This window comes from Oxyura jamaicensis, chromosome 1 (assembly GCF_011077185.1).
Source record: "Oxyura jamaicensis isolate SHBP4307 breed ruddy duck chromosome 1, BPBGC_Ojam_1.0, whole genome shotgun sequence".
Lineage (NCBI taxonomy): Eukaryota > Metazoa > Chordata > Aves > Anseriformes > Anatidae > Oxyura > Oxyura jamaicensis.
Window position 1 is genome coordinate 72986711 of NC_048893.1, and position 26877 is coordinate 73013587.

Consider the following 26877-nt stretch of genomic DNA (forward strand, 5'->3'; position numbering starts at 1 on the left):
AGCTGTTGCTAAGGTGTCCAACTGTTTTCTAAGGTTTTCTTAAAGCCACATTGTCAAAAGAAAACAATTAATCAATCTGGCTTGTACTGGATATGTTGAGTGGTAAGCTAGTATTTCCACCATATATAAAAAAGAAATGAATGTTTACTGGAAGATCTTGAATATCTTTCAGGTATTTTTGTCAAGAGAAAGAAGAGAAAATACTGTTTCTAAGTACTGCGTTTGTGTTACTCGTGTAGGAGAATGGAAATGTTGAAACAGTTTCATAGGTGGTATAAATGAAAATTTATGTAAATATTTTGTGCCAAATTATGCATTCATTCACTGAAAATGCAACTGCTGAAACTATTCAGAAATTCAGGTTGCATTTATGAACCTCTTTTCACAATGGAGATCCTTTCAGAAATATTTGATGTGACCTACAGGAGCAATTTCAGTGCTTTCAGAACATTTTCAGAATTTTCATGTTCCCCCAAAGCTTAACAAGTAGATAAGTGCCTGACTAAGCAAGTTTCTCAGCTCCTGATACAGTTTCCTCTTTAGTGTAATGAAGGTTGTGCTTCAGACTCTCCTGTTAATCATCTTCCACTTTTTGTGGACATGAAATGTTATTTATAGAGATAGTGAGAATGATTTGTAGCCTCCTGGATGCTGCAGTGCTTAGGGTAAAATCCTCATCTGATTCTGGAGAGCCCCCTGTGTTACTGAGAGAGAACAAAGAAGTCACCTCAGGCTTCTGAAAGATTCATTAATGTAGCCATTTCCTCAGCTTTTATTACCAGCACTCAGGAAGAAAATGCTTCTTATGATATAGACCTGGAGAATGTTACCAACTTAAAATGAAAATAGTTTCATTTTCCATGTAAAGTTGCATGCTTTGTTCGACCCAAAGGAAAATATGTTTCTTTTGTGTGCGTGAGTGAGAAAATAAGCAATACAAACCAAGAAAAAAAAAAAAAAAAAAAAAAAAGTACTTTTGAGTTAATCCAGACCATATTTTTCTGGTCCTGGCAGTGTCTCTACATAGATGTAAAAGCAGTAGGTATAGAGCTTGGATATTTATTTTGGAAATACTAAAAGTTGTGAAAATGGCTTTGGTGTCTTAAAAGGACAGGCAGTGGTGCCCAGTTGTTTAAGAATGGAACAAGCAAGTGAAGTCAAGAGACTTGAATTCAGTGCAACATTGTCACAATGTTCTTGGAGCTGTTTACTTCTGCTCAGCAAGTGTGCAGGCATCACACACTAGAGATAAGGTCTTACATTAAATGAATATTTCCTATGCTACAGATAGCAAAGAAGTCTATTTTACTGAGATGCACATGGAAAAGCATGGGTCTTTATAATCTCGTTGATTGTGAGGGTTCAAATTGAAGAGCAAAATGCCTTAAACCAAATACTATTGCAGCAGATCAAGTGTATTACAGGAAAACTGAACCACTATTTCCACCTCAGATGCAGATTTGTCTGTGTTTATGGTTGCCTTAAGTGGTAGTTTCAATAGATAAAGTAGATTATTACAAAAACTGTTGTTGGAGCAACATGAAAAAATTCTTTAGGTTCATTGCCCATAAGAGGCATCTGTTACAGCCATACTTAGAGTGTGTGAAGTTTAAGGAATACCACCATATTTCACAAAGCAGGTGCAGAAAAAAGATTTCGAGCATTTCTTTTCAAGTTCTGTGCACCTGCTAACTGCACACAAATAAGAAACCTACTCTGTGAGTGTTCAGGTGATAGGTGATTGTAGCCCATTAAGAGGTGGGGTTCTCCAGGACAGGTCATGGTCATGTGTTTGGTGTTGTACTATAGCAGATAAGAAAAGAGTGGTTCTAGGGAAACCTTGCGTTCATTGATCATTTTAGAATGGTTTGTGTATTCATCATCAAAAGTGTCCTTGTGATTCCTTATTCATGTTTCTCTTTTCTGTAAAATGTCCTTTATTTATCAGGGAAAGGCATTTTTTAAAAAAAATTTCAACTCTGGTAAATATTATTTTAAATATATATATATATATTTTTGGAAAAAAATGTGGACTTCTTAGCAAAAGCTTCCATGAAGATTTCTGAAACCACATTAGTGAAGTACTGGATTCAAGGGCTTGGTATTCTTTTTTTCTTCACCACATTTTTCCATTTCTTTCTGAAGGAAGGGAGCAAAAAGCAGAATTCTAGCGTAAATGTAATGTAGTGTAAATGGTAGAAAATTTGTGACATACTTTTAAATTCTTGTTGAAGTCTGATGTAAAATCTCCTGGAGACATAAATGTTGTGTATGTAGGTAGTGGTCTCTTTCTTCTAATGTTTCCCTTTGTGTTCTCATATAAAGCTGGTCTAAGAAAGATGGTTTAGCAATTATTTCAATTAATCGTAACCCCCTCAGTTGATGCCGTGTATTAACTTTCCTACCTTGACATGTCACTACTTGAGTGACCATTCCAGCAGGAACACCTGCCTGCAGCATCTCACCTGATACTACTTGCTCAGGTCCTGCATGGCAGTTTTACTCTTTGGGCTTCCACAGCTATCTTGAAATCAGATCTTCCAAGACACCCACTCCAATAGAGTATCATGGTGCTTGAGGAGAATGGCATAGACAAGTGAGAAGAACACTTGCCAAATGTTGCTGTCATTAACATTAATTTCTAGAAATGGGCACTTGTTTTAAACACGATGTGCTGAAGTCATTTGAATGATCTCTGTAATAATATTTGTATATAGCTGTGCTTTGTAGCTTGAAATAGACAAGGTAGACCATACAAGGCTGAGGGGGATCAGTAAGATCAAGAAACATACAAAAAAGGCAAGTAGAGAATGAATATTAACTGTATATTACAATAATGGCATTAGGGGACATTCATTCAGACTATGAAACAATATGTTTGAAACAAAAAGAAGTCTTTTTTAAACTCAATTAAATTGCACCATCATGATGCAGATTGGAAAAATTAATACAGGAAAGGTCCACCAGTGACAATGGCATGGCTAGTGGTTTAGGAAGGCTAATAGGTATATGATCACAGGAAGCAGGAGGGCATGTCAGTAATGATTCTGTTCCATCTGTATAGTCTTTCCTGAGTATCTACTACAAGGCAAAGTGAGAGATAGGATGTTGGGCTAGATGTTCTTTTTGTATTATAACAACTACTACTATGGTAAATCAAGGAATGTGATTTTTGAGATTTTCACCCTTTTTTGGTTAGAAATATTCAGATTATGATTTTCTTAATTCCAAAATTGCATATTTGTATTTTCTGAGCTTGACATTGCTGATAATTTCTTTTACATATACAGTATATCCTTAGTGGTATTAAGTTGCTAACTTCTGAGAAAAGTCTGCAGTAATGCTGTCAGAGTTCATCTCTCTGTCAGTGTTCTACAATGGGTAAAATAGGCCGCTTAGAAAAATCTTCAATAAGTTTTAAAGAATAGCTTAGAGTAAAATGTATAGGATTGGTTCCCTGGATCATGAGTCAAAGTCCTGTTTTGAAAAGTCTCCAAAGAATGTTAATGCAATGCTAAGTGAATTGTTCTGACACTCCTAAATGCTTTGGATACTTCAAGGATGACTCAGATTTCTGAGGGGCTTGAGTGCTTACAAGAATGCTCATGTGAAAGAAAAATGCCAGAAGGAAGGAAGAGAAGATCATGGGAGGAATTGGACAGTGAACATACTGTTCTTGTCATTTGACTCTGTATACCATTTCCACATTCGTGTCTTCCTGCTTGTGGTTTTGGTTTCAGGTACCCTTAGCAGACCTTTCTCCCTCATATCCAAACAGGACACATGGTCAGGATAGCTTCTTTAGGGCAGATACTGAAGGAAGTTCTGAGCCAGATTAAGATGAAATACCGGTGGAGCTTGTTTGAAAACTTCATCAGATAAATTAAATGAGAAACTGAAAGCATTTGTTTATGTAATAAATAAAACATCCATCTTTATCATCTGTAATGGCTCCTACTCTTTGATACTGTTCCACACTACCGCTCTCTTAGAGGATCTCGTATTACCAAGATACAGAACACCAGTTTGATTATGTGAAGGCAGTGGGCCAAAAAGCTAGAGGTCTTATGCAAATTCAGGTATGCATTAATTTGCATCATGCTTCTAATATATAGATGTATCTCTCTATATATGTATGTATATGTATAGATGCATCCATTATCTCTCCCTCTTATTTGAAACACACTTTTTTCCCAGCCCCTCCCTAAGCTGGATTTTCCCTTATTCTTTGATGATGGCTAGCCAATTTGAAGTTCAGGTCCCAATCTCCTTGGAAAAACAGGTTTCTCACACTAGTCTAACCCCTGTATATGTGATTGTAGCCATTGTGCTGATAGTCATTTTATCTATTTACATATGTTAGTAAGGAGTAGTTAAGGGCTGTGGAAACTGAGCATCTATTTCTAGATACTTTCAATGATTACCAATGATTGCCTTTGGTGGACACAATCACAGGACAGTTCTTTGTGAGGAATGTTACAGAGAATGGCTTAATACATTCACTATTTTTTCTCCTCTATTTGAGGACAGGGGTTGGGGCAGATGTGGGAAAACAATCTGAGCTCAGCTCAGGTGAGAACCTTTTTCCATCTTTTTTTTGAGTCTAGATAACACGTGTTTGCAGAAGCCTTGATCCAGGTTCCCCTTTGGGATCAGCAGTAGGATTTTGAGGTTCAGCTATGAACTGATATGGAATTACCCCACTGTCAGGTGGTGAGCCTAACCTGGATGGAAGAACTTTTGTCTGATAAATAGCCTAGGAAGTGGATTTGAGTTTCCATATATCAGTTTTAGGGAAGAGAGAGACCTGTACCCCCTGCCTTCGGGATGCTATCCTCAAGGAGGTAACCTTTGTCCTCAATAAGATGACCAGTGTTAGTGGATTTTGTGCAAAAGGTAGCCAAAGAAGACATACCTGCTTAAAACCACACTTTTTATAAGGAGAAATAAAGAAAGTGAGCTTTGTATTTGTGCTTGTTTTAAAAGATTTTAAAATGGGTTTTAGTGGGGCTTAAAGCAGATGTTCGAGAGAAAGGATTTTGCATCAACAGAAGTGACTTTTTTCCTGTATTAGTGTCAGGCCTTGGAGTGCAGGTGTCCAACAGGTGGAAATTGTCATACAAAGTGACATTAAAAGCTGCTGAGGATCCATCCTCAGTTTTTCAAAACAGTCAACAGACAGAGGCACATGCAGAGCCTCCAAAACTGGAACCAGAGGAGCTTTATTGAAAAACTGGCTTGTTATTTTAGTGTTTATGTGGAACTTAATCTCTAGAAAATCTGGTCCAAAATGCAATCTCACATTTGCTGCATTAGCGGTGTTTACATGTTCAGCTGGGCAACTTGAACTTCATTGAACTGGAGTTGCACAAAGAATGAAAGAAAGAAAAAGCATCTTTGGCAGCTCTTTCATTTCTAAGTTTTGAAGAAATTCAAATAGTTTTTTTGGTTTTTTTTTTGAAGGATTTTTTCTGCCAAATCTACCACAACTTGAGTTCATTTGAGTCAATGGGGTTGTCTTTCCTAACTTCAGAAGACTTTTTTGCGCCATTCTCTAAACGGGGTTAGTAATGGACTGACCACAAACTGATACAATTGGAAAAAAAGTTTGCTGCGTAAATAATTCAATAGATATTTTGTAGGCAGCCATGCCCAATAGATTGCTTGATATGGTGGATATTATGTAATACTGTAATACTGTAATACTGTATAAAGTCTTGTAAGACTGCTGTAATATAAAGTGCTCCAAAAACCCTAATCCTAATGTAGGATTGAAGCCTAAGAAGAGCCAGTGTTAATCCTGCACCACCAGGCCAACATTTATTGGAAGGCATGTACTATGGAGATACAGATATGGTAGTCCTAGATCCCAGCTGCCCCCTTTCTTCAACTGCTCCTCTTCATAAATGCACATTAAAATCATTTTGAGGCAAGTAAGTGAAAACAATTGGAAGAAATTTCTCATAAAGCATTGTAACTTTTATTCCAGCATAAGGATTTGAGGGTTGGTGGTAAATTGAACTGACTTTTTACAGAAGTGGTAAATCACCAGCCTTTACTATCAAGAGCAGACAATAATGTTTATAAAATCATTGCATTTGTTTCAGGTTATTCATCAGAGCTGGAAGGCAATTGTTCAACTTGCTTTGTGATACTGTAAACAGAATTCTTGGAAGGCTGCATGCTTTGTAGCAAAATTTTAGGGTTTGTACAATTACCAACTGAGACTTTTCCTTCAGGAAGTGTTCAACTAATCTTCCAGATAGGTGAATCTAGATTGCAGAATGTTGCTTTGAAGGAACAAGCTTGCGTTGGCACTAATAGGGCAGCAAGGCCTGCTGATTTACAGATGAAAGTTCTCACAGAGTTGTCCTATTTATCTTTCATTCTCATACTACAGTAAGCAAGGAAAGTCTTCACTTTTCTTAGGCTCTCCCAAACTACTCTGATGGGGTTATGAAATAGGTTTGGATCTGGAAAAGGCTAAGAACTGTGCGCAGGGAGGATGTTGACACAGGAAATGTAAGGCAGTAGTACTTAAATTAAATGAAACAAAATAAAGGAAAAGGACTGTCTATATACTTGCATTGAAGTTCAAGACAGGAGTAGACAGCCTGGTTTCCTTGGGTATTACTGTAATTACCCTAGAGCTTTCTTTCTCTGTGAAAAAGTGCTTGAGTTTCTGTCATCTACGTGAACTGTGAGCAGCACAAACTGCAATAGCAGGCTTAGTTGAACAAGCTGCTAGGTTAAGTTCCTGCATTAGTTACCAGCTAAGTTTCTCCAGCTTTTCTGAGCTTCCTGGCCTTGCCTGGAAGAGTACTAGCAAAAGCAGCTTGGTTTTACTTTAGTGTATTGTGACTAGTCCTGCAGGAATTAATTTCTGAAGGAGCTGTGCTAGCTTTTCTGAGGTTTTCAATGTTGTGAATCTGTTTTTCTGTTTGTTTATTTATTTGTTTTAGCTTTGGCATTTGTTTTTTTTCCCCTTTCAGAAAATAAAATGAAAATAAAACATAACACCAAATTGTTTGCTGACATGTTGGCACTTATGGTGGAATAACTAACTGGTGGCAGTGTGTCTATAAAGAAAAAAAAAAAAAAAAAAAAGCAAAACATGGATTTCTCAGGTGGCAAGTGGGAGGAGGGGGGAGGATGGGGTAGGCAGCGACCCTCAAAACAGCCAGTAGCTAATGCTGCCTTTGTGGTTTTATATATTTGCCTATTAAAATGACAATACAGACATGTAACATCTAGATTTAAGAAGCCTTCTTTTCATTAACCAACATTAAACAAACAGACAAAGTAGGGGGTTATGACTCTAGTAATTGAAACATGCTGTTCTATTCAAGACCAGAGCTCTATAAAGACTCTTTTTACCTAGTAATGCCCTTTGTGTTTGCCTGCTACCCCTGCTAGAAATTCTGTAGGCCTAAAGTATGTCTTTCCAAGCAGAATGACAGAGTGCAACACCGCACTTGGCAGGTGAGGTCGCAGCCTTTCTAGAACATTAACATTTAGAATATTTAATGCAGATTGGAAATAAATTTGCAGCTCAAAAATGCATGGAGACTTTGCTGGACTCCTCTGAGCTGTTTTTATTTATTTATTTATTGTTATCTTGACTATAAACCTGGGATGCAGAAAAAAGAATTTGATGGATTAATTTAGATTAACGATGATGGAGGCCAGGTAGTTGTGATTAACTTAATTTGCAGTATGCCTTTTTATGGATTCCCTGCTCTTCTATACGTGTGTTCTGAATTTTTATATTACCTTGCATTTCTTTTTCCTTCTCTCCTAGATGTCGATGAGTGTCAGGATAACAATGGAGGGTGCCAGCAGATATGTGTAAATACTATGGGCAGCTACGAATGTCAGTGCAAAGAAGGCTTTTTTCTGAGTGATAACCAGCACACCTGTATTCATCGCTCCATTGGTAAGTCTCTAGAAATCAGTTCAAGCAGAAAGTGCTTTGAGAGGGTTACAAAAAATCATTTTTTTGGTCAATTCCTCTGCTACCCAAACTTGTAGCACAGCCATAAATAAGGCAAAGGAAAAGGCTTTCGTATGAAGTAGAAATTATACATGGTTCAAACAGCAGGTTCTTGGGTCAGGCAGAGAAGAGATTTTCAAATGGCAACTTTATGCTTTTGACTTTAAAGACTCAAAAACTTCTCATCTGTTTATTGCGTAATAGTTCACCTGTCTTTTACCTTAGAGAGGGTGATACCTTAAATCAAAATGAACTGCTTAAAATGAACAGCTTGTTGCTTCTGGAAGTTATGTTGTTGTGTTTTTGTTGTTGTTGTTGTTGTTTGGTTGTTGTTGTTGTTGTTTTGCCAGTCATGTAATGTATTGCTTCATTGCAGACATGGTGGCTGATACTATACTGACACATCATTTTTCTTTGGTTCTGTACTGTATATGGGGTGGATTAGAAAACTGCTTCTCTGTTGCCTGAGCATTAGCAGCAGAAATATGGAATCACTGCAGAACTGTGGTCCTTGTCTGCTGCTGATTTTGACTAGAATAAGCAGCTCTCCCTTTTCTATACATGTCAGACATGGAAGACAAGTTTGAGTGGAAAGGGAGAAAAGAAAACAACAGAAAAGAAATCTTTGCAATGAAGTGGACTCTTCATGTGTTTATTCAGACTTCTAGTGACCCTGGCAGCAATGGGAATATATGCTAGCAAACTCATTTACCTATAGGCAATACAGAATGACAAAGTAGCAAGATGAGTCTGGTGATCAACAATATAAGCATGCTGTAAATTTCAGCAAGCCACACAAATGGTTCTGAGCTATTTTAAGTCACTAAAATTAGCCAGAAAAACCTACATGAACGTAGAGTATGAATTTAGTCACCTTGTTTACAAAAAAGCAAAACTTTGTAGTCTAGCATTTCAAAAATGTAAATGTATTTCTGGCACTGTGTGCCTGTTTACACAGAATTGTAATGACAAGTAGGAATTTTGATTTCTAGAAATGTGAAACTCCAGAATATATTCACAGGTCCACTTTTTAGCAGGAGTGTTAAGTTATAAGCAATCGAAGTATTTTGATCATGACAACGACACGCAATTAAGCTCCATCAGCCAGTGTATTTTAAAGGTTGTTATCTAACAGGTTTCTATTTATCCTTCTCAACATAAATTGTTCACATTTCTGTCCAGCATAAAGTAACCCTGACACAAAGATATCCAACAGGGCAAGGAGTAGTAGCTGGAGGCTTAATGAAAACCACTTGCAGAGTGCTGTGATACAATCATTATTTCAATTTGCACATTATAAAAATTCCCCGTTGTAATAAAAGAAAATTTAGTTATCTGAGATGGAAACTAATGAAATAATTTTTTTTTTTAAATGAGACTCTAAAGGCAAAAGTTTTTTATAAGGAATAGATTTATTGAGGGAAATAGGTGAATTTTTATGGCAAAGAAGATTTCTAGTTTGTAGGAAGGACTGGGGGAGTGGACTTGAAGGTTGACTGCTGCATGCACTTAATAAATAAGCATGGGAATAATATATTTGTTAACTTATTTACAAGGAAAATGTCAAGTAAAACATGGACATTTAATTTGAAGCAATATCTTCACATTATTTAGAGAACTGAAAAAAAAAATAAAAAATAAAAAAACACCAAATAGACTGGTAGTGATTGCAAAGTACTTTACAAACAGATGCTTTGTGAGCTTTGAAAAATAAAGTATTTATTTGCAATAAAAACAAACATTAAACTGCTGTGTCATGATCCCCCACTCAAATACATTGGGTGGGTATGCTGGAGGAAGGAAATAAGGAAATGAGATGGAATGATCTATTTCAGTTGTCAGAGGTGACTGAACTGCAAATAGTAAACATTGTGTGATAAGAAAGTAAATGGCTTTTTTAAAAATATCTATGTTTACTTGCTTTCATCTGTATCACTTGTAAGTGCCTCTACAGAAACTTTGGGAATGCAAAAATACCAAAATACTTCCACCAAATCTGTTCAGCTAGAATTGTGCCTAGTGCTAGATTATGTCTTTACCTATGCTGATAAACAAGACTGAAGTGGACAAAGGAATAACACGCATCTAGCACTGCAATCCAAACACAGAGGTGCTGAATCACCAAAACACTCTGCAAGCTTGTTGACTTTGAGCACAATAAGATCCATTAATTGCAGTGGGATTACTTTTCTGTCTCTGAAAAATGCATGTGCAGTCACACAAACCCCTTGTCTCTTCAAGGACTCAGCTACTCTAAATCAGCCACAAGGTTCTTCAGTTTGCTAGCTACCACTTTTTCCCTCCTGTTTTCAAATGCCCGGGGAGAAGTACTGCAAGGTGCTTAGGATACACTTGGAGTCAGGATGAGTTCAGAGTGGAAGGGGCTGTACCAGGTCTAAGACATGCCCTCGATGTGGAGCAGCTTGCCTTCCTCAGCCTTCAGCAAGGCTGGTGCTTTGAGCTCATGAGCACATTCAGGTGATATGGTAGCTTCAGATTTGAGAAATAGCATTGGATATTTTCTCAGGGGTTGAACAGAGGAAGAAACGTGTCCCTTTTTGCACTAACCAGCCAAGGTATCTTATGATATGAGGTATCGTCTTTATGACTGTCAGCTGCAGTGTGATAAATGTGCTGTGCTTGTCTCAGTGGTTTGCCAGGTGTGTTATACCATCTTGGTAGGGGTTTTTAATATTATCCTTGTGTCCCAAATGGCACATTGCTTGCAGTCTAGAAGTGTTCTCATTATTTCCCGTGGACAAGAAAGATTAATGATCTACAGAGAAACATAAATTTTGTACCAACCAGAGGCCAGGCTGACATTAAAGTCAGGGCATACCCTGGTTTCCCAGTATTTGCTCTATTTCACCATCTTTGTTATAGGTCTGCTGATTTCTTATGTTTAATCTCTGCATCTTTTGGGAGGAGACTATGCCCAGTACAACTTACCTCATTTATTTTTGCATAAAACTTAATTTCCCTTTGCCTAGTTTACTCACATTAATGATCATAACAACAGAGAGAGAGCAAGAATGGGAGGGAGTGTGAATTGTGAAAGATATAGGGAATTGTTTATCTTAATTACAAAAGTCAATGTGAAAGCTGTAAATTACACTGGAGACACATTTATGTTTCCTTGTGACTTGAAAAGAAATAAGAATAAAATAGCTGTTACTGTATCATCTCCAGCTCCAGAAGGAACATGTGTTTAATAAATGTGGAGATTAGAATCATACACTGTGGTTGTGACTGAGTCAGGTGAGGGGGTTACAGCATGTTTTTCGTTAATACGCTGATAAGCTAAAAGCCCCAGTTTAGCAAAGCCTCTGGGCACATCCTTAAGCTGCCAGTAATATCAAAGTTCATTAAAAATCTGAACCGGACATAAAAGCACCAAAATAGACAGTGTTTAGCTACATGCCTGTTATGCCCCCTAAAGCACAACAGGTGTTTGCTCACAAGCCAGATGTTTCATGAGCTCTGTGGCTAGGAATACTTTTGCTGTTTAAAATTTCATGCCTTGAACGAACATAGTTATATTAATGGTCTTATATATGCTAATTGTTCACTGCCAGTATTTATTTTTATATAGCTAGTGAGCTAGTGTGGTGGTTTTACTCAGGTGGGCAGCCAAGTTCTACCACGGCCGCTCTCTCACCCCCCTCCTGAAAGAAGAAGGGGGAGAAAATACAACACAAAGATTTCAAGGTTAGAGATAAGAATGATTTAATTAAAGGGAAAAGGAAGAGAGGAAAAAAAAAAAAAAAAAAAAAAAAAAAAGCGAAAAAAAAAAGAGGGAAAAAAAAGCATAAGCCACATGGAAGCACAGACAGAGAAAGCAGTTACTCTCTAATTCCCATCAATGAGCGATGTTCAGCCACATCCTGGGAAGCAGGGCCTCAATACGCGTTGCCGTTGTTTGGGAGGAGAGCTGTTTCCACAACAAGAGGGCCCCCCCCTTCTTCCCCTTTCCCACCTTTTATTGCTGAGTGTGACAACATATGGCATCAGATATTCCTTTGGTCAGTTTAGGTCAGCTGCCCTGGTGATGTCCCTTCCCTATGACTTGCCCACTCCCAGCCTGCCAGCTCTTGGGGACTTGGAGGGAGTCCTGATGCAGTGCCAGTATTGTAAAAAAGTACAGAATTACTTATTCTATTAGACTTATATTCTTAGCAGAGTTAGGGATTTTGATGTATAAAGTCAAGCTACTACAATCCAGCAAATTACTGTGCTACAAACCAAGTCACAGAAACTGCATCTCTTTTGCACAAGTGCAACAGTCTAGTCTCAGAGGAAAGAAAAACATGCAAAGTCAAACTGTCTTACATTTGTAATGGGCTCAGTATTCTTATGAAATGACTTGCTGTGCTTGTGCTGATACATAGTACCTTGTAAACTTGATTATATGTTTAAAGCCTTGAAAATTTTGCAGTAGCAGCATAGGAGTCCTGTAACCTGGCATCAAACTACCCAATTCCTTCTTGTTCTGAGGACTAAAAAAAACGCCTTTGTTCTTTTTTTTTTCTTTCCCACTTTCCATGATTTATTGTTATTCCATACCTATTTTCTTAGTTCAGTGGGATTTCATAGCAGTAGAGTAATGTGTTAGGACTCCCTGGGAGGAAGCACAACCCCCAGCCAGTGCAGGAGAAGTCTACAGGCTGGGTTTCTGAACTTTATTCCCATCACTGGTGTTGATGCCTTGTGGGACTCAGGGCAAGAAGGCTATTGTGACTCAGAATTTCTGCAACACACGTTAGAGGACAAAGGTGCTTTTTCTAAAGAAGAACAATAATCTATTCATGTTTAGATTAATGTGGAAGGGTGACTTTAAATAATTAAGTATTGTCAGCACCATTCCAGAATTCATGAAGCACAGGGTTTCTCATCTCATCTATGAAAGCTTATTCATGGTGATGTAACCAGATAAATTACTCCATTACTTTCAATATACTTGCCATAGCTACCCTGAGTACAGGCATCCCATTCACTGGAATATCATTCTATTTGTCCTTTTTCATTGGAATCCTAATATGATTGGAAAGTAGAGGAATATGTTAAATATATTTTAAGGAAATCAGTTCATGTGCTTTTAGATAACATAATAAGAAAACATTTCAGACAGCAAAAGTTTTATCTGGACAAACATACAGAGATTCTGGATGCTTTTTCCTAAAACTGCACTCGGTATGACCGAAGCGTAATAGAACCTAATTCATTTATACATTCATATGTTGCATTTTGATCAATTATCTTTCACAGAATGTAGGATACAGAATGTATCCAGGAAAAAAAAAAGGCTTAACAAAGCATTTTAAATCTCATTGTTCCCTGTTAGAAGTGCGTAAGCTTTTAAAAGTGTCTAAAATCCACAGAAATTGCTGTACTTTGGTTTCAGGAATTTTTATTTGCTACAGCAGTCAGTGTAAAGGACACCTCACTTTTGCTTCCTCCATTGCTCTAGGATGGAAGGACTTTTCGTTTTCCCTCCAGCCAAGTTACAACAGGTGACAACATCTGATATAAATTTAAAATAATCTCTCTTAGGCCTGATCTTGCATCTCTCATGCACCTGTGATTTGTCACGATTAAGACTAGTAAAGTTACACTGGTATAAAACTGATTTAAGTGAAAACTGTCTTAACTTCAGCTGTAAGGGTAAGCAATAATTATAAAATCATTAAAAACAACATTAGGTGAAAGCTTAGGATTAGATGTGAAAATGTAATTTACCCAAATAAATGTGCAACAGCAAGTTTTTTTTTAGTAAAATATCAAAATTGTTAGAAGTTCTTTGTTTTTTTTTTTTTTCTTCAGCTTTTCACATTTAAGGTCTTTAATAAATGTCATTCTAAATGGTGACTGCTTAGGATGTCGTAGAACTTGAAGCAAAGACATGCCACTCTTGCTTTATAAAAGTTTTAAATGTATCTGAAATCTGAGGCAGCAATCTTCCTTTTATAGGTAAGAAACATGAGGTATAAGCAATACTGTATTGTCTGAAGTCCTTGTAACTGTGTTTGAGCTGCAGGACAGATTCACTCTGCTAAAGCAGCTGTAGCCCTGTTCCTCAAAGCTGTCAAGATGGAAACAAATACATGAAAAAACGGTATAGAATATGAAAGTGTAGTAGTGTTTCAGTATATCCCAAGCTGCAGAGTTAAGTAAAGCCAAGTATGGTTTATTGCAGGCCCCTACTGGGTTCCTAAGCACAAACTGAGACCCATTTCATACTTGTACTCAACAAAATGATGAAGTCTCTACATACTCTACATTAGTTTTATAGCTCAATTGCCTTCTAAAAGAAAAATACTGCACTTTATAATTTTCTGGGACATTGGTTTAGGTTTGATTCAGAAAGAAAACCAAATTTTGTTCAATAATCATTACCTTCTGCTGCTTTGCTTAAGCTGAGATTGAATATGCTAGTAAACCAACTCATTAGCCATATACAATGGATTGCGTTTGTTAAAACTCAAAGGAAAACATCTCACAACTCTCAGGAGCAATAGCAGATTGCCAGATGTCAAAATCTGTGGCTGAATTCTTAGTGTTGTGCAGAGGCTGTCCTGTAGTAGGTTCCAAATTTAAGTGTCCATGACCAAGCCGACATACATTAAAAAAAAAAAAAAAAAAAAAAAAGCCCCCAGTGTTCTAGAAAACATTAACTGATAAGTAACCAACAAGTCACATGTGTAAGTTGCACATAGTGCTTGAGCAGTAATAAAAACAGCACAGTTTATCATTTAGGCAGTCATGTTCAACTAGGACGTGTAGATAACTTCTCAATGAACCAGGATCTGAAATAGTTTAATAGTGTGGTAGTTGCTTCTTCATGGCTCCATTGCCAATGCCTTTTGGTATGGAGGGGATGAAACTAAAGGGAGAAAAGAATTGTGTAAGAAATAAACTGGAGATGTAAAAAAGTGTGTATTGGAAAGAGCAGCTGTTTGAAACACCCTGCAGCAGCATGACAGGCAGCTAGCTTGAGAGGAGGATCAAGGAATTTGTAAGTCAGATCAAAAATCTCTCCACACCTGTGTGACAGCAAGTATGGTACACAGCCTGTAGCTCAGCTCCTAACTGACTGGCAGTGCTGACAAGACAGGAAAGCTATACGCACGAATGGGAAAACACACTGGAAACAGTACATTAAAAAGAGAAAAAAAAAAAAAAAATAGAGAGAAAATATGCAAAGGGGGCTTTCACACTCAATCATTCAATAGCATTGGAAGAGAACCAATATTCTGTTTATACTGTCTGCTCTGGATATAGTAAGACTATACTAAATAAAAGAGCTGTCATGTTTTTTAAAGGCCTCTAGCATCAAGTTGACTGAAACATCAGGTGAGAAAGATCTGGGAAGAATATTAAGCCAGAATGTACTGGAAAAAGCTTGCATTCACAAATGTGCACAAGTGGACTCTGTTTTAAGTACGCCATACTTTGAATTTCTCATGATATGTCTTTCTCGTGCCATTAGGGATACAATGAATTCCTGTCCCATTTTGAATGCTGTGTAGAGATGCTCAGCATCTTTCATACCTACTGTAGTGACTATTGACCTCTCAGTTCTTTTTCACTATGTGGAGAAATCACCCACAGACAATATTGTGGGCACTATTTCTCTTTTTTGCTATTCATGACAAATCTCAGAGATGTAATCCAGCAGGAGCTCTCTAGAGGCTGACACCACAATGTGTTTTTGGCTATAAACCAGTAGGGATTCAAGATATAAATGCTGAATAGCTGTTCATATATAGCTCCTGTTCCTTTATACCCTACCGTATATAGTATGTATACTATGGATTTAATGAGTTCATTGAGGTTGCTCTGAGATATTCTGAAATAATTTAGGAGTTTATGGAAATGAGAAGGAAGATGCTTGCATTTAATAACATTGTATATTTTCAAGCCTAAGAGTTGCATGCTTTGCTAAGGTTTGCATCCTAGTAGCTTTTGGGTAGTGAAATTGTTGTTGTTACTGGTCTTGATGGTACTTTGATTTTTTTTTTTTTTTTTTTTTTTTTTTTGGTACTTGAGCACCAGTCAATAAAGTGGCCAGATCATGCTAGAGCTTGAATAAACTTGGAAAATTTACAGCCTAAGTAAACAAGGTAGACATAGGGCAGAGGACAGGACAAAAGACAGTCACACACACAGTGAATGCTTTCACAGCAGAAACGCTGCGGTAGCACTGTGAGATAGTTTTAACAAGAGCCGCAAAAGAAGGGAGTGAGACAAGGATGTATCAGCTAAACAGCAGGAGATGGAGGAAGACAGACAGATAGCCAAGTGGGAATGAAGTGGAGGAGACTATATCAAAGAAGAAATGAAAGGTGTGGGAGAGTTAGCACAACGCAAAATCTATAGTTCTCTGTCTCCTGAATTCCCTGGCTCACTAACGCCATTTCTTTCAGTATCCTCTCTCTTTTAGTTTTCTTTTTGTTTAGCTAACTTCTCTCCTGTTTAAACTGTATTATAGTCAAACTACCCAAATCCCATCAATATATTGGAAGACTTGTGTTATTTTCAGTGGAATGGGTCAAGTGCTGGGACGGCAAAGCAAACCTGCCAGTCATGCACAGGTGAACAGGATGATAACTCTGTAAGAGTTCAGCTCCTTGCATCTCCCAGGAGTCAAGAAATGCAGAAAAAAAAAAAAAAAAAAAAGGTATTGACTATAACAGGAAGCAAGGCATCATGTGCTGTTGGAGTTCACTGTTCTCTGAACTATGTTCACAGAATCACAGAATAGTCTAGGTTGGAAGAGACCTCCAAGATCACCGAGTCCAACCTCTGACCTAACACTAACAAGTCCTCCACTAAACCATATCCCTAAGCTCTACATCTAAATGTCTTTTAAAGACCTCCAGGGATGGTGACTCAACCATTTCCCTGGGCAGCCTATTCCAGTGACTAATAACCCATTCAGTAAAGAAGTTCTTCCTAATATCCAACCTAAACCTCCCCTGGCGCAACTTTAAACCCATTCCCCCTCGTCCTGTCACCAGGCACGTGGGAGAATAGACCAACCCCCACCTCGCTACAGCCTCCCTTCAGGTACCCGTAGAGTGCAATAAGGTCACACCTGAGCCTCCTCTTCTCCAGGCTAAACAGTCCCAGCTCCCTCAGCCGCTCCTCGTATGACTTGTTCTCCAGACCCTTCACCAGCTTCGTTGCCCTTCTCTGGACTCGCTCGAGCACCTCCATGTCCTTCTTGTAACGAGGGGCCCAAAACTGAACACAGTACTCGAGGTGCGGTCTCACCAGAGCCGAGTACAGGGGGACAATCACTTCCCTGGACCTGCTGGCCACGCTGTTTCTTATGCAAGCCAGGATGCTGCTGGCCTTCTTGGCCACCTGAGCACACTGCTGGCTCATATTCAGCCAACTGTCAACCAATACTCCCAGGTCCTTCTCTGCCAGGCAGCTTTCTAACCACACATCTCCCAGCCTGTAGCGCTGTTTGGGGTTGTTGTGCCCCAGGTGCAGGACCCGGCACTTGGCCTTGCTGAACTTCATACCGTTGGCCTCGGCCCATCAGTCCAGCCTCTCCAGATCCTCCTGCAGAGCCTTCCTACCCTCGAGCAGATTGACACACGCACCTAACTTGGTGTCATCTGCAAACTTGCTGAGGGCGCACCCGATCCCCTCGTCCAGTTCATCAATGAAGATGTTAAAGAGGACTGGTCCCAGTACCGAGCCCTAGGGGACTCCACTAGTGACCGGCCTCCAACTGGATTTGACTCCATTCACCACAACTCTCTGGGCCCGGCCATCCAGCCAGCTCTTAACCCAACAAAGTGTACGCCAGTCCAAGCCATGAGCAGCCAGTTTCCTGAGGAGAATGCTGTGGGGGACGGTGTCAAATGCCTTACTGAAGTCAAGGTAGACCACGTCCACAGCCTTTCCCTCATCCACTAAGCATGTCACCTTGTCATAGAAGGAGATCAGGTTCGTCAAGCAGGACCTGCCCTTCGTAAACCCATGCTGACTAGGCCTGATCGCCTGCTTGCCCTGCAACTGCCGCATGATGACACCCAAGATAATCTGCTCCATGAGCTTCCCTGGCACTGATGTTAAACTAACAGGCCTATAGTTCCCCGGGTCTACCCTCCGGCCCTTCTTGTAGATGGGTGTCACGTTTGCTAGCCGCCAGTCAAGTGGGACCTCCCCCGATAGCCAGGACTGCCGATAAATGATGGAAAGCAGCTTGGCCAGCTCCTCCGCCAGTTCCCTCAGCACCCTCGGATGAATCCCATCCGGCCCCATCGACTTGCGTACATCCAAATGCTGTAGCAGGTCGCCAACCATTTCCTTGTGGATTGTGGGGGCCACATTCTGCTCCCCATCCCCTTCCACCAGCTCAGGGTACTGGGTGTCCAGAGAACAACTGGTTTTGCTGTTAAAGACTGAGGCAAAGAAGGCGTTAAGCACCTCAGCTTTTTCCTCATCTCTTGTAACTAAGTTTCCCCCCACATCCCGTAGAGAGTGGAGATTCTCCTTAGTCCTCCTTTTTGTGTTGATGTATTTATAAAAACATTTTTTGTTGTCCTTAACAACAGTGGCCAGATTGAGCTCCAGATGAGCTTTGGCCTTTCTGATTTTGTCCCTGCACCGCCTCACAGCATCTTTGTAGTCCCCCTGAGTGGCCCGCCCTCTTTTCCAAAGATTATAAACCCTCTTTTTTTTCCTAAACTCAAGCCACAGCTCTCTGCTCAGCCAGGCCGGTCTTCTTCCACGCCGGCTCGTCTTTGGGCACGTGGGGACAGACCGCTCCTGAGCCATTAAGATTTCTTTCTTGAAGAGCGTGCAGCCCTCCTGGGCTCCTCTGTCTTTCAGTACCGCCTCCCAAGGGACTCTGCCAACCAGTGTCTTGAACAGCTCAAAGTCAGCCCTATGGAAGTCCAAGACAGCAGTTTTACTGATCCCCTTCCTGACTTCGCCGAGTATCGAGAACTCTACCATTTTGTGGTCACTCTGCCCAAGACAGCCCCCGACCAGCACGTCTCCCACCAGTCCTTCTCTGTTAGTGAACAGAAGGTCTAGCGGGGCACCTCCCCTGGTAGGCTCGCCAACCAGCTGCATCAGGAAGTTATCTTCCATGTTCTCCAGAAACCTCCTGGACTGCTTTCTCTGGGCTGTGTTGTGCTCCCAGGATATGTCTGGGAAGTTAAAGTCCCCCACAAGAACAAGTGCTGACGATTTCGCAACTTCCGCCAGCTGCCTGTAGAACTCCTCATCCGTCCCCTCATCCTGGTTTGGCAGTCTGTAACAGACCCCCAACAGGATGCTTCCCTTGTTGGCCTTTCTGCTGATCCTAACCCATAGCGACTCCACCTTGTCATTCCCAGCCTCAAGTTCGACGATGTCAAAACACTCTCTAATATAGAGAGCCACTCCACCACCCCTTCCATGCTGCCTGTCCCTTCTGAAGAGCCTATAGCCAGACATTGCAGCACTCCAGTCATGAGAGTGGTCCCACCACGTTTCCGTGATGGCAACCAAGTCATAGCCTGCGTGCTGCGCAATGGCTTCCAGCTCCTCCTGCTTGTTGCCCATGCTGCGTGCATTAGTGTAGATGCACTTCAGCTGGGCCTTAGCCTTCTCCCCCAGCCTTGCCACTGTTCCCCCTGGCATACCTCCAACAGGCTTTGTTTCATCCCCGCCACCCTTCTTACCTAGTTTAAAGCCCTCTCAATGAGCCCTGCCAGCTCCTGGGCCAGGATCCGTTTTCCCCTTGCGGACAGTTGGGACCCATCTGCAGCCATCAGGCCAGGTGCCGAGTAGAGCGCCCCGTGGTCAAAGAACCCAAAACTTCTGTGTTGGCACCAGCCTCTGAGCCACGTGTTTATCAGGTGGGCTTTTCGTGTCCTCTCTGAACCATTCCCTGCCACTGTAGGAATGGACGAAAACACCACCTGTACTCCCGCTCCATCCACTAACCGTCCCAACCCCCTAAAGTCCCGTTTGATAGCCTTCAGGCTTCTCTCATCAGTGTTATCACTGCCAGCCTGGACTATCAGTAGCGTGTAGTAATCGGAGGGGCGAACCAGGTTGGGAAGCTTTCTGGCAACATCCCTGACCCCAGCCCCAGGGAGGCAGCTGACTTCCCTACGGGTAGGGTCAGGCCGACAGATAGGGCCCTCCGTTCCTCTGAGAAGGGAGCCACCCACCACGATCACCCTTCTTTCCTTCTTGGTGGGAGCAGTCTTGAGGCATGGAGCAGACTTCCTCGCCCTGGGCTTCCTGGTTAACTTTTCTGCCACACCCTCCTCCATCGCTCTCTCGAGCTCCAGGGCCTCAAACCTGTTGTGTAAGGGCACCTGGGAAGGTGGGGCAGGCAGCAGGGGGAGTTTCCTGCAATGCCGAGCAGGGACCTGTCTCCACTCCTCCTCAACTACTAAGTCCCCTCTCTCTGCCCGACAGCGACCGGGCAGGGGTCCACCCCCATCTGGGGAGTCTCACCCCGGTGCCTCTCCTTCAGGCATGTTCACTGCTGATAAGAGCATTGAGCTTGTGCAATGAATCAGTTTACCTGCTTTTTATGCATAATGTGTAAGATGATAATGCATTTTCAAGAGGCTCTGTCTGACTTATGCTGAGAAGACGCTAATATCTCTTCTTTTGTACCAAACATAAAACATTCACCTGAGAATGAAACCTACATCACTTTTATCCCTCTTTGGTGTGGAGCACCTCCTTTAAAAGTTCTTTTGTGTGCTCATAGCTGATTAAATCACAGAACATGCAATGTAAGCCAATAGTATCCAGTACTGTGAGCATTGTGTTATGCTGGTGATTTACCAGAGTTGTCAGGTTTTCTCCCTACAGGTAACATGGGCTAAAGAAAATATAACTACTCTCTTCAATCCATATCAAACTGCAAAGTACTAGACAAGCTAAATCTAAGAGCCTCCTTATTCAAACACTAATTTTTGACAGAAGTTCACATGATCAGTGTTGGCATTTCTGTATTGTTTGTAACGACAATTGGTTATTTAAATTGACATTTTTTTTGGAATGCTAAAAATACCAAGATGGGAAGCAGTGATGTGAACAGTTCTTATGATGTGCATTCCTTGTTCTGTCTGCTTTGGAAGTGAACTGCTAGTTATTTGCTCTTCTAATCACTGATTAATTAGAGGATGTTGAAGAAATCTACAAAAACTACCTCAGGACTCTAAATCCCCTCTGAAATAGGAACTGTTAGGCCATGTTCTGTAGATTATTGGTATAGGAGACAGAAAAGTTAAATAATTTGCCTAGAAGAAAGACAGGAAACCTACGGAAATCCCAAGAACTTTTCAGAAAAGTTGTGAAGGAATCATTAGACAGCGCGTGCCTTTTTATTGATACTAAGTTGATTTCATCAACCCCCTTTTGTAAAACTGGGTGTCTGCTTTTCTGTATGCTCCTACTAGGAAAATGTTGCAGATGTTTTAAGCCCCATTCTTTTGCTCTGTTATTTAATTATCTTCTTTCATCCCTGGTGCACTTTAAAATCAGTGATTGGTGAGTTACATGTACATGTTTGGCAATCAAAGTGTAGCACAGTGCCTTTGCAAATCCTATCCTCTCCCATCTTCCCCCCCTAGACTTCCCTCACCTGTTTGTTTTCTGTTGGTTCAGCATTGTAAATTGAACAATTTCTGACAGTGCCAAGGAACTCCTTACTAAAAATCCGGATGCCTGATGACTCTGCACTGTGCCCTTGTACTGGGAAGGCAGCCAGAGTTACACTGGGAATGTGTTCTGAAAAGTGAGGTAGAATACAGCTACCTGAACAGGTCAACCAAATGTTGTCAACGTTATTTTAGAAAGAGGTGTATTTTTCCACTAAACTAAATTCTGTCCTCTGAAGTAGCTGCTTTTTCTGGAATAATAATAATAATAAACCTCCTCGAAAAAGTAAACAAACATCAAAACTCTGAAACATTTAGTCCTGAAGGGTGTTGTCCTTGGCACTGTACAGTGTGGTAGTTAGGCAGTCTTGTCTGCCTCCATATGCCAGGTAGTGCAGCTAGATTTCATCTGTTGTATTACACCATAACATGAATGTCCATGAAGCATCTTGCTAAGAGGGTAGACTGTGCATTTATTGCAAGAAACAGCTCAAGCATGACGCCTGGTTTGGCTGGTGAAGGAACATATTCCCAGAAGCATTTCTGAATTGCCTTTCCTTTCACAGGTGAAATATTTCCAGGTTAGGGGACCTTTTGAGGAAAAGGTCAAACAAAATCACACACACACAAAAATCTGGCCAGCTCTACCAAAGGGCAGCATTCGGGCTGTGTGTGTGGAGAGACTGGCTAACCCTGCACTTATGGACAGTTGTGTGTTTCTCCCTGAATGCTCTTCTCTAAACTCTGTGTATCTGCTTCATATCTCCCCAGACAAAATGCTTTTAGAACTCCTTCTAGGCTTCCCAGGAAAAGTTATAATTTGTACTAAGTGCTTCCTTAACGGACATTTAATTACTCTGCTCTAATTGGGGTCTGGAAAAACATATCATTTAAAAGAAAAAAAAAAAAAAGCCTGTAATAAGCTGCTTTAAACCAGGATTTGGTGTGCAATACTTTCCTAACCTAATCTGTCTCTCTTTTAAATCCTGAATAGTATGTTTACCTGGACATTTATTTTGAAAAGGCTTTCTATGGAGATCTCAGCATGACTATTTGGCATTTGGCTAAGTTACCATTTGCCTTCCACTAGCATTAGTTGAAAATACCTTGTGCTGTTGAATCTTCTGAGAATTCACATAAAGAGGTAGTAGCTGTCATTCCTGAGCTATCTCTCTGAGAAGCTGACCACTTATCTGCCAAATGAATTCTGAATTACTCTGGAGGATTTCCTGTCAGAAGGTCACCGAAATGCTCCGTGGAACAGCCCTGCCATAGAGTAAAAAAATAATAAAATCAAAGAACACTGGTGGTAATTCTCAATAGTTAGATCATTTAAAAATACAGCCTTGGTGAGAGCAGAGAAGTCCTACTGTATTTTGTGTGTTGCTCTCAGTTTCATGCCAGAGGGACACAAAGTAGCTAAAGGAATTTTCCTGTTGTGCAGCACTGTGGATATGTTTTTAACCCATCTCTGAGGCCTTTTAGACCTAGCTATAAATGGTGCTGCTTCTGAGTGTCCATCGGATTAGCTTCTTATTAGCTATCAAGTGCTTAAACGCAGAACATAAAAATAGTTCCAAGCACTCAAAGTTTATGTCACTTAGTTATATATTTTATGGTTTATTTTGTTTCTTTGTTTCCCTTAAAAAACACCTGTAATGGCCTCGTTTTCTTTTAAAGTTTCTTATGACTCACTTCATGGAGATAATTCTGTGCTAAGCTCTATTACTTGTGCTATCTGAAAAGCAACATTGTGGTCGGAAGTGTGGCTGTGTTGAGTGACATCACGTTTCCTGTTCTATATTTATTCTCTCCTTGGACTTTCATGATCTATTTACAGGCAGAAATAAGATTCCTCTGCCTTCTAATCCAATCTGATATCAGAATAAACATAGTCATTTTTTCTGCTTATTTTGACAAGATGCAAATAGTGGCCAAATGAAAATCTGTTTTCAAAGTTTAGATGATACTATTTGTCAAAGTACATAAATCAAGAGGAACTGTTTATCAAGAAGATTTCTCTTTTTCCATGTTCACCTTTGCACAGCAATCTTTCCTGTACTCTATTTATTGTTACAAGGTCTTGAATTCTGACAAATGCCTCATAGATTCCAAATGATTTTTCTTCATTTTTGTTTTCATAGATGATTCAAACAAGGGATTGATACTAACTGGATATTCTTCTGGCAGATGTCATGTATATTTCCGGATGTAGCTTTGCCAATGTGTCGTCATCTTCATTCATCCTGTCCTTTCACCTTTTCAGTCTTACTAAATAATAGAATACCAGTTAGGTGTATAAATGAAATCTGTGAAGGCTAAAGTAGTGTTCTCTCTGAAGTGGAGATGAGATGCAAGTCTGATTAAGCTGGTTCAGAAGTCCACAAACTCCCAGCAATTTCAGTAGGACTTAAACTGGACTCAGGAGACAGTGATCTTCCAACTGTCTCTGATCAGACTGATGATGCAAATTATTTCCTTGGGTTACAGCATTGCATAGGTAAATAAAGATGTGAATAACTGTACCATCATTGTAAATTTTTCACTTCCCGTGGTATACTTTAGCAAACCATTTCACCAATCTGGAGGATAGAATTGTCTCTAGGACCAAAAGAACTTTGAGAAAGGGGATTCAAAAGTGCCAAGAAGAAACCAATACGTGGTAAGTAAACTGATGGCAGTTCATTACTGTAGAATATGCTTTCAAGGATTTTGCATAGTCTACTAATCCCAAACACTATTAATGATACTTACGGTAGTAAAAAGTAGGTAGGCAGTGTAGCAGGGCAGTAAATAGGTACTAAGACACCTTTTTTTTCATCTTAAAACCAGCAGGCTCTCTTCTGTGCTAAAGCGACTATTTGCAATGGCAAATAAGCCTCAATGCACAGAAAGAGAACAATGGTATGAGAACAGTAGGGTGATTTACGTACACACTGGATGTTTCTCACCCTCCATATGCCAGCAGATCATATAGACTTCAGAGTGAAGCAGGTTCTTCCCCTTTCACACTACTATTGCCCTATAAACATTTCATTCATTTCTGAAGTACAGCTTGTAGATTAGGGTTCCACTCATTGTGCTGGTGATAGCATTTGGTCTTCAAGGGCTAATAACATAGTGCTGCTATTTCAGGTCCCTCCACATGAAATCTGATGCTGAGTACACCAGAGGGGAAAAAAAAAAAAAAAAAAAAAAAAAAAAAAAAAAAAAAACTGGCTATTTGTGACAAGAACAGGATTAAATTTGATGGTTTGAGGAAAATTTGTGTGTGGATACTCCCTTTGTGTTTGTGCTTGCACTGATTGTAGCATTTGAGTGGTGTAGCAAGAGGATTACTTTGGTGAAGATAAATAACAGTAGTAAAAGGAGAAATTATAATTGTGCTTTAAAATGGACCTCTTGGTGATACACGTGCTTGGATACTAAAGGATCTGATTGTTTCAGCTCATTGGAAAGTTATTTTTGAATGCCTTAATGGCACTACCTGAGGAAATCTAGATAGCAGGTAACTTTTTTTCAAATGGCAATATATTTATCATCCCCATTCTACACCCATCTTTCCCCAGCACCTCTCACTTTTGTCCTGACCTAGACTCTGAAATGTTACTTTCCAGACTATGAGTCACACATCTCTCTCCCTCATGCCCCCACTAAAAGTTATCATCATGCTGGCTTGAGCCTGAAATTTGATTTGTGTGAGCTAGGATTACTGTATGTCAGACATTTTATTAACATTTCTTCTCTGAGAAAAATTCAGGGAGAAAAGAAGAACATTCTGTTTCCACAGAATGGCAGACTGTTTTCCCATAAAAGAGTCAACAGTAAAAAGTTCTGAAGGTTTTTCATAAGTAACGGGGTTTGTAATACCATCACTGTATATGTATTTAAAGTTTGTATATACAAATACACGTGCATTTAGTACATATATTTTCCTTGTTGTCCTTGAATGTGGCTGCTGTGACCCCACACCCTGCCTGGTATATCCAAGGGAGGCAGCACTCGTTTTGTTCTCTGGGTTTTGTAGTTGTTTGTTTGTTTGTTTGTTTTGTCTGTTTTTCCTGAAAGCAAAAGGAGAGGCTTATGCTTACAGTCCATTTTACTTTAATGTATGGTCAGGCTTTCAGGCCTTTGTCATTGGGACTATTCATGGGCTTAAGTGTTTTGCTGGATTGGAGCCACAGAGCAGTTAATGAATAAGGGTACATACCAGGGTATAGCATTCTATTTCTTCTTTCCAGACAGTTTGTACTTCCAGTATTTGTATACAATATATACCAGCAGCTTGTTTTCAGTATTTATGAAATTGTGTACAAAAATGTCTTCTCACTAGTTATTATTTCTGCGTTGCCTTTTGATAAATATTTTGAATTCTCATCCCCTTTTCTTCCCATGCAAGTTCCATTCCTTAAAGAAAAAGTCCCTGTGGTGGCCATTGTTGCCATACTTTCTTTTCTTCTGCAAAAGTGGAAATGTGTGATTGTACTTTCCTTACAGTATGTCCCAGTGTTAGAAACAGAATTTTGCTGCCAAATAATTAGAGTGTTAGTGACAACAGATACCCAAAGCAGGCTGACAGGAGTTTCTCTGAAAGCCTTTGCCTGTTCTGTGCCTCCAGCCTGTAGAATGGGACAGTAGCTGTGCTTCTCTTTGGCAAATTTCTCCTTTGTAATGAAATTTCAATTGGTAAAACAAATATTTGTACACAGCACGGATTAGAAAGCAGATGAGTTCTTATTTCGGTATTTTTTTTTTCTATATTGATACTTTGCCATTAGTAAGAAATTGACCATGAGAACTAACTCCACTCCTTCACTACCACTGCTTTGTGTGGCATATGTTGTCAGTCACCACCCACTTTGTCACAGCTGTGTTGAGTCCTGAATGCCACTTTTGGTTTCAGTTAATATTAGGTGTTTAAATTTGGTGTCTTAGGCGTTTAAATTTGGTGTCTTGCTCAAAGCAAAGTCATGCCTGCATAGAGACAGCAGCACCAGAGTTCCACCTTGCATAAAGCAGTGCCACTGAGTGCATCTCATCTTGCATGTCAACATTATTTCCTCACCTGCTAAGCTTTTTTCCATCCTGCATCATGGTGCTGTCTCCCATGTTTGCTAGCATTAACTTGGAATCCCTGTGTGAACTAGTAGACCAGCAATGATTTTAAGGCAGTGATATGTATGTATTTCTCACAGTATTGCTTCTGAGATAGTTATCTATTGATTTAATGTAACAGCTTTCATCCTGAATTCT

At 40.0% G+C, this 26877-nt stretch overlaps 1 protein-coding gene across 1 annotated transcript in view; it reads left to right on the forward strand.

Moving 5' to 3' along the window:
- The window catches only part of SCUBE1 (signal peptide, CUB domain and EGF like domain containing 1), a 206042-nt gene that overhangs the window by 47330 nt on the left and 131835 nt on the right, over positions 1-26877 (forward strand). Inside the window, exon 4 of the mRNA XM_035315412.1 lies at positions 7802-7936. Within this exon, the coding sequence (XP_035171303.1) occupies positions 7802-7936 (135 nt within the window). The remainder of the gene's footprint in view (positions 1-7801; positions 7937-26877) is intronic.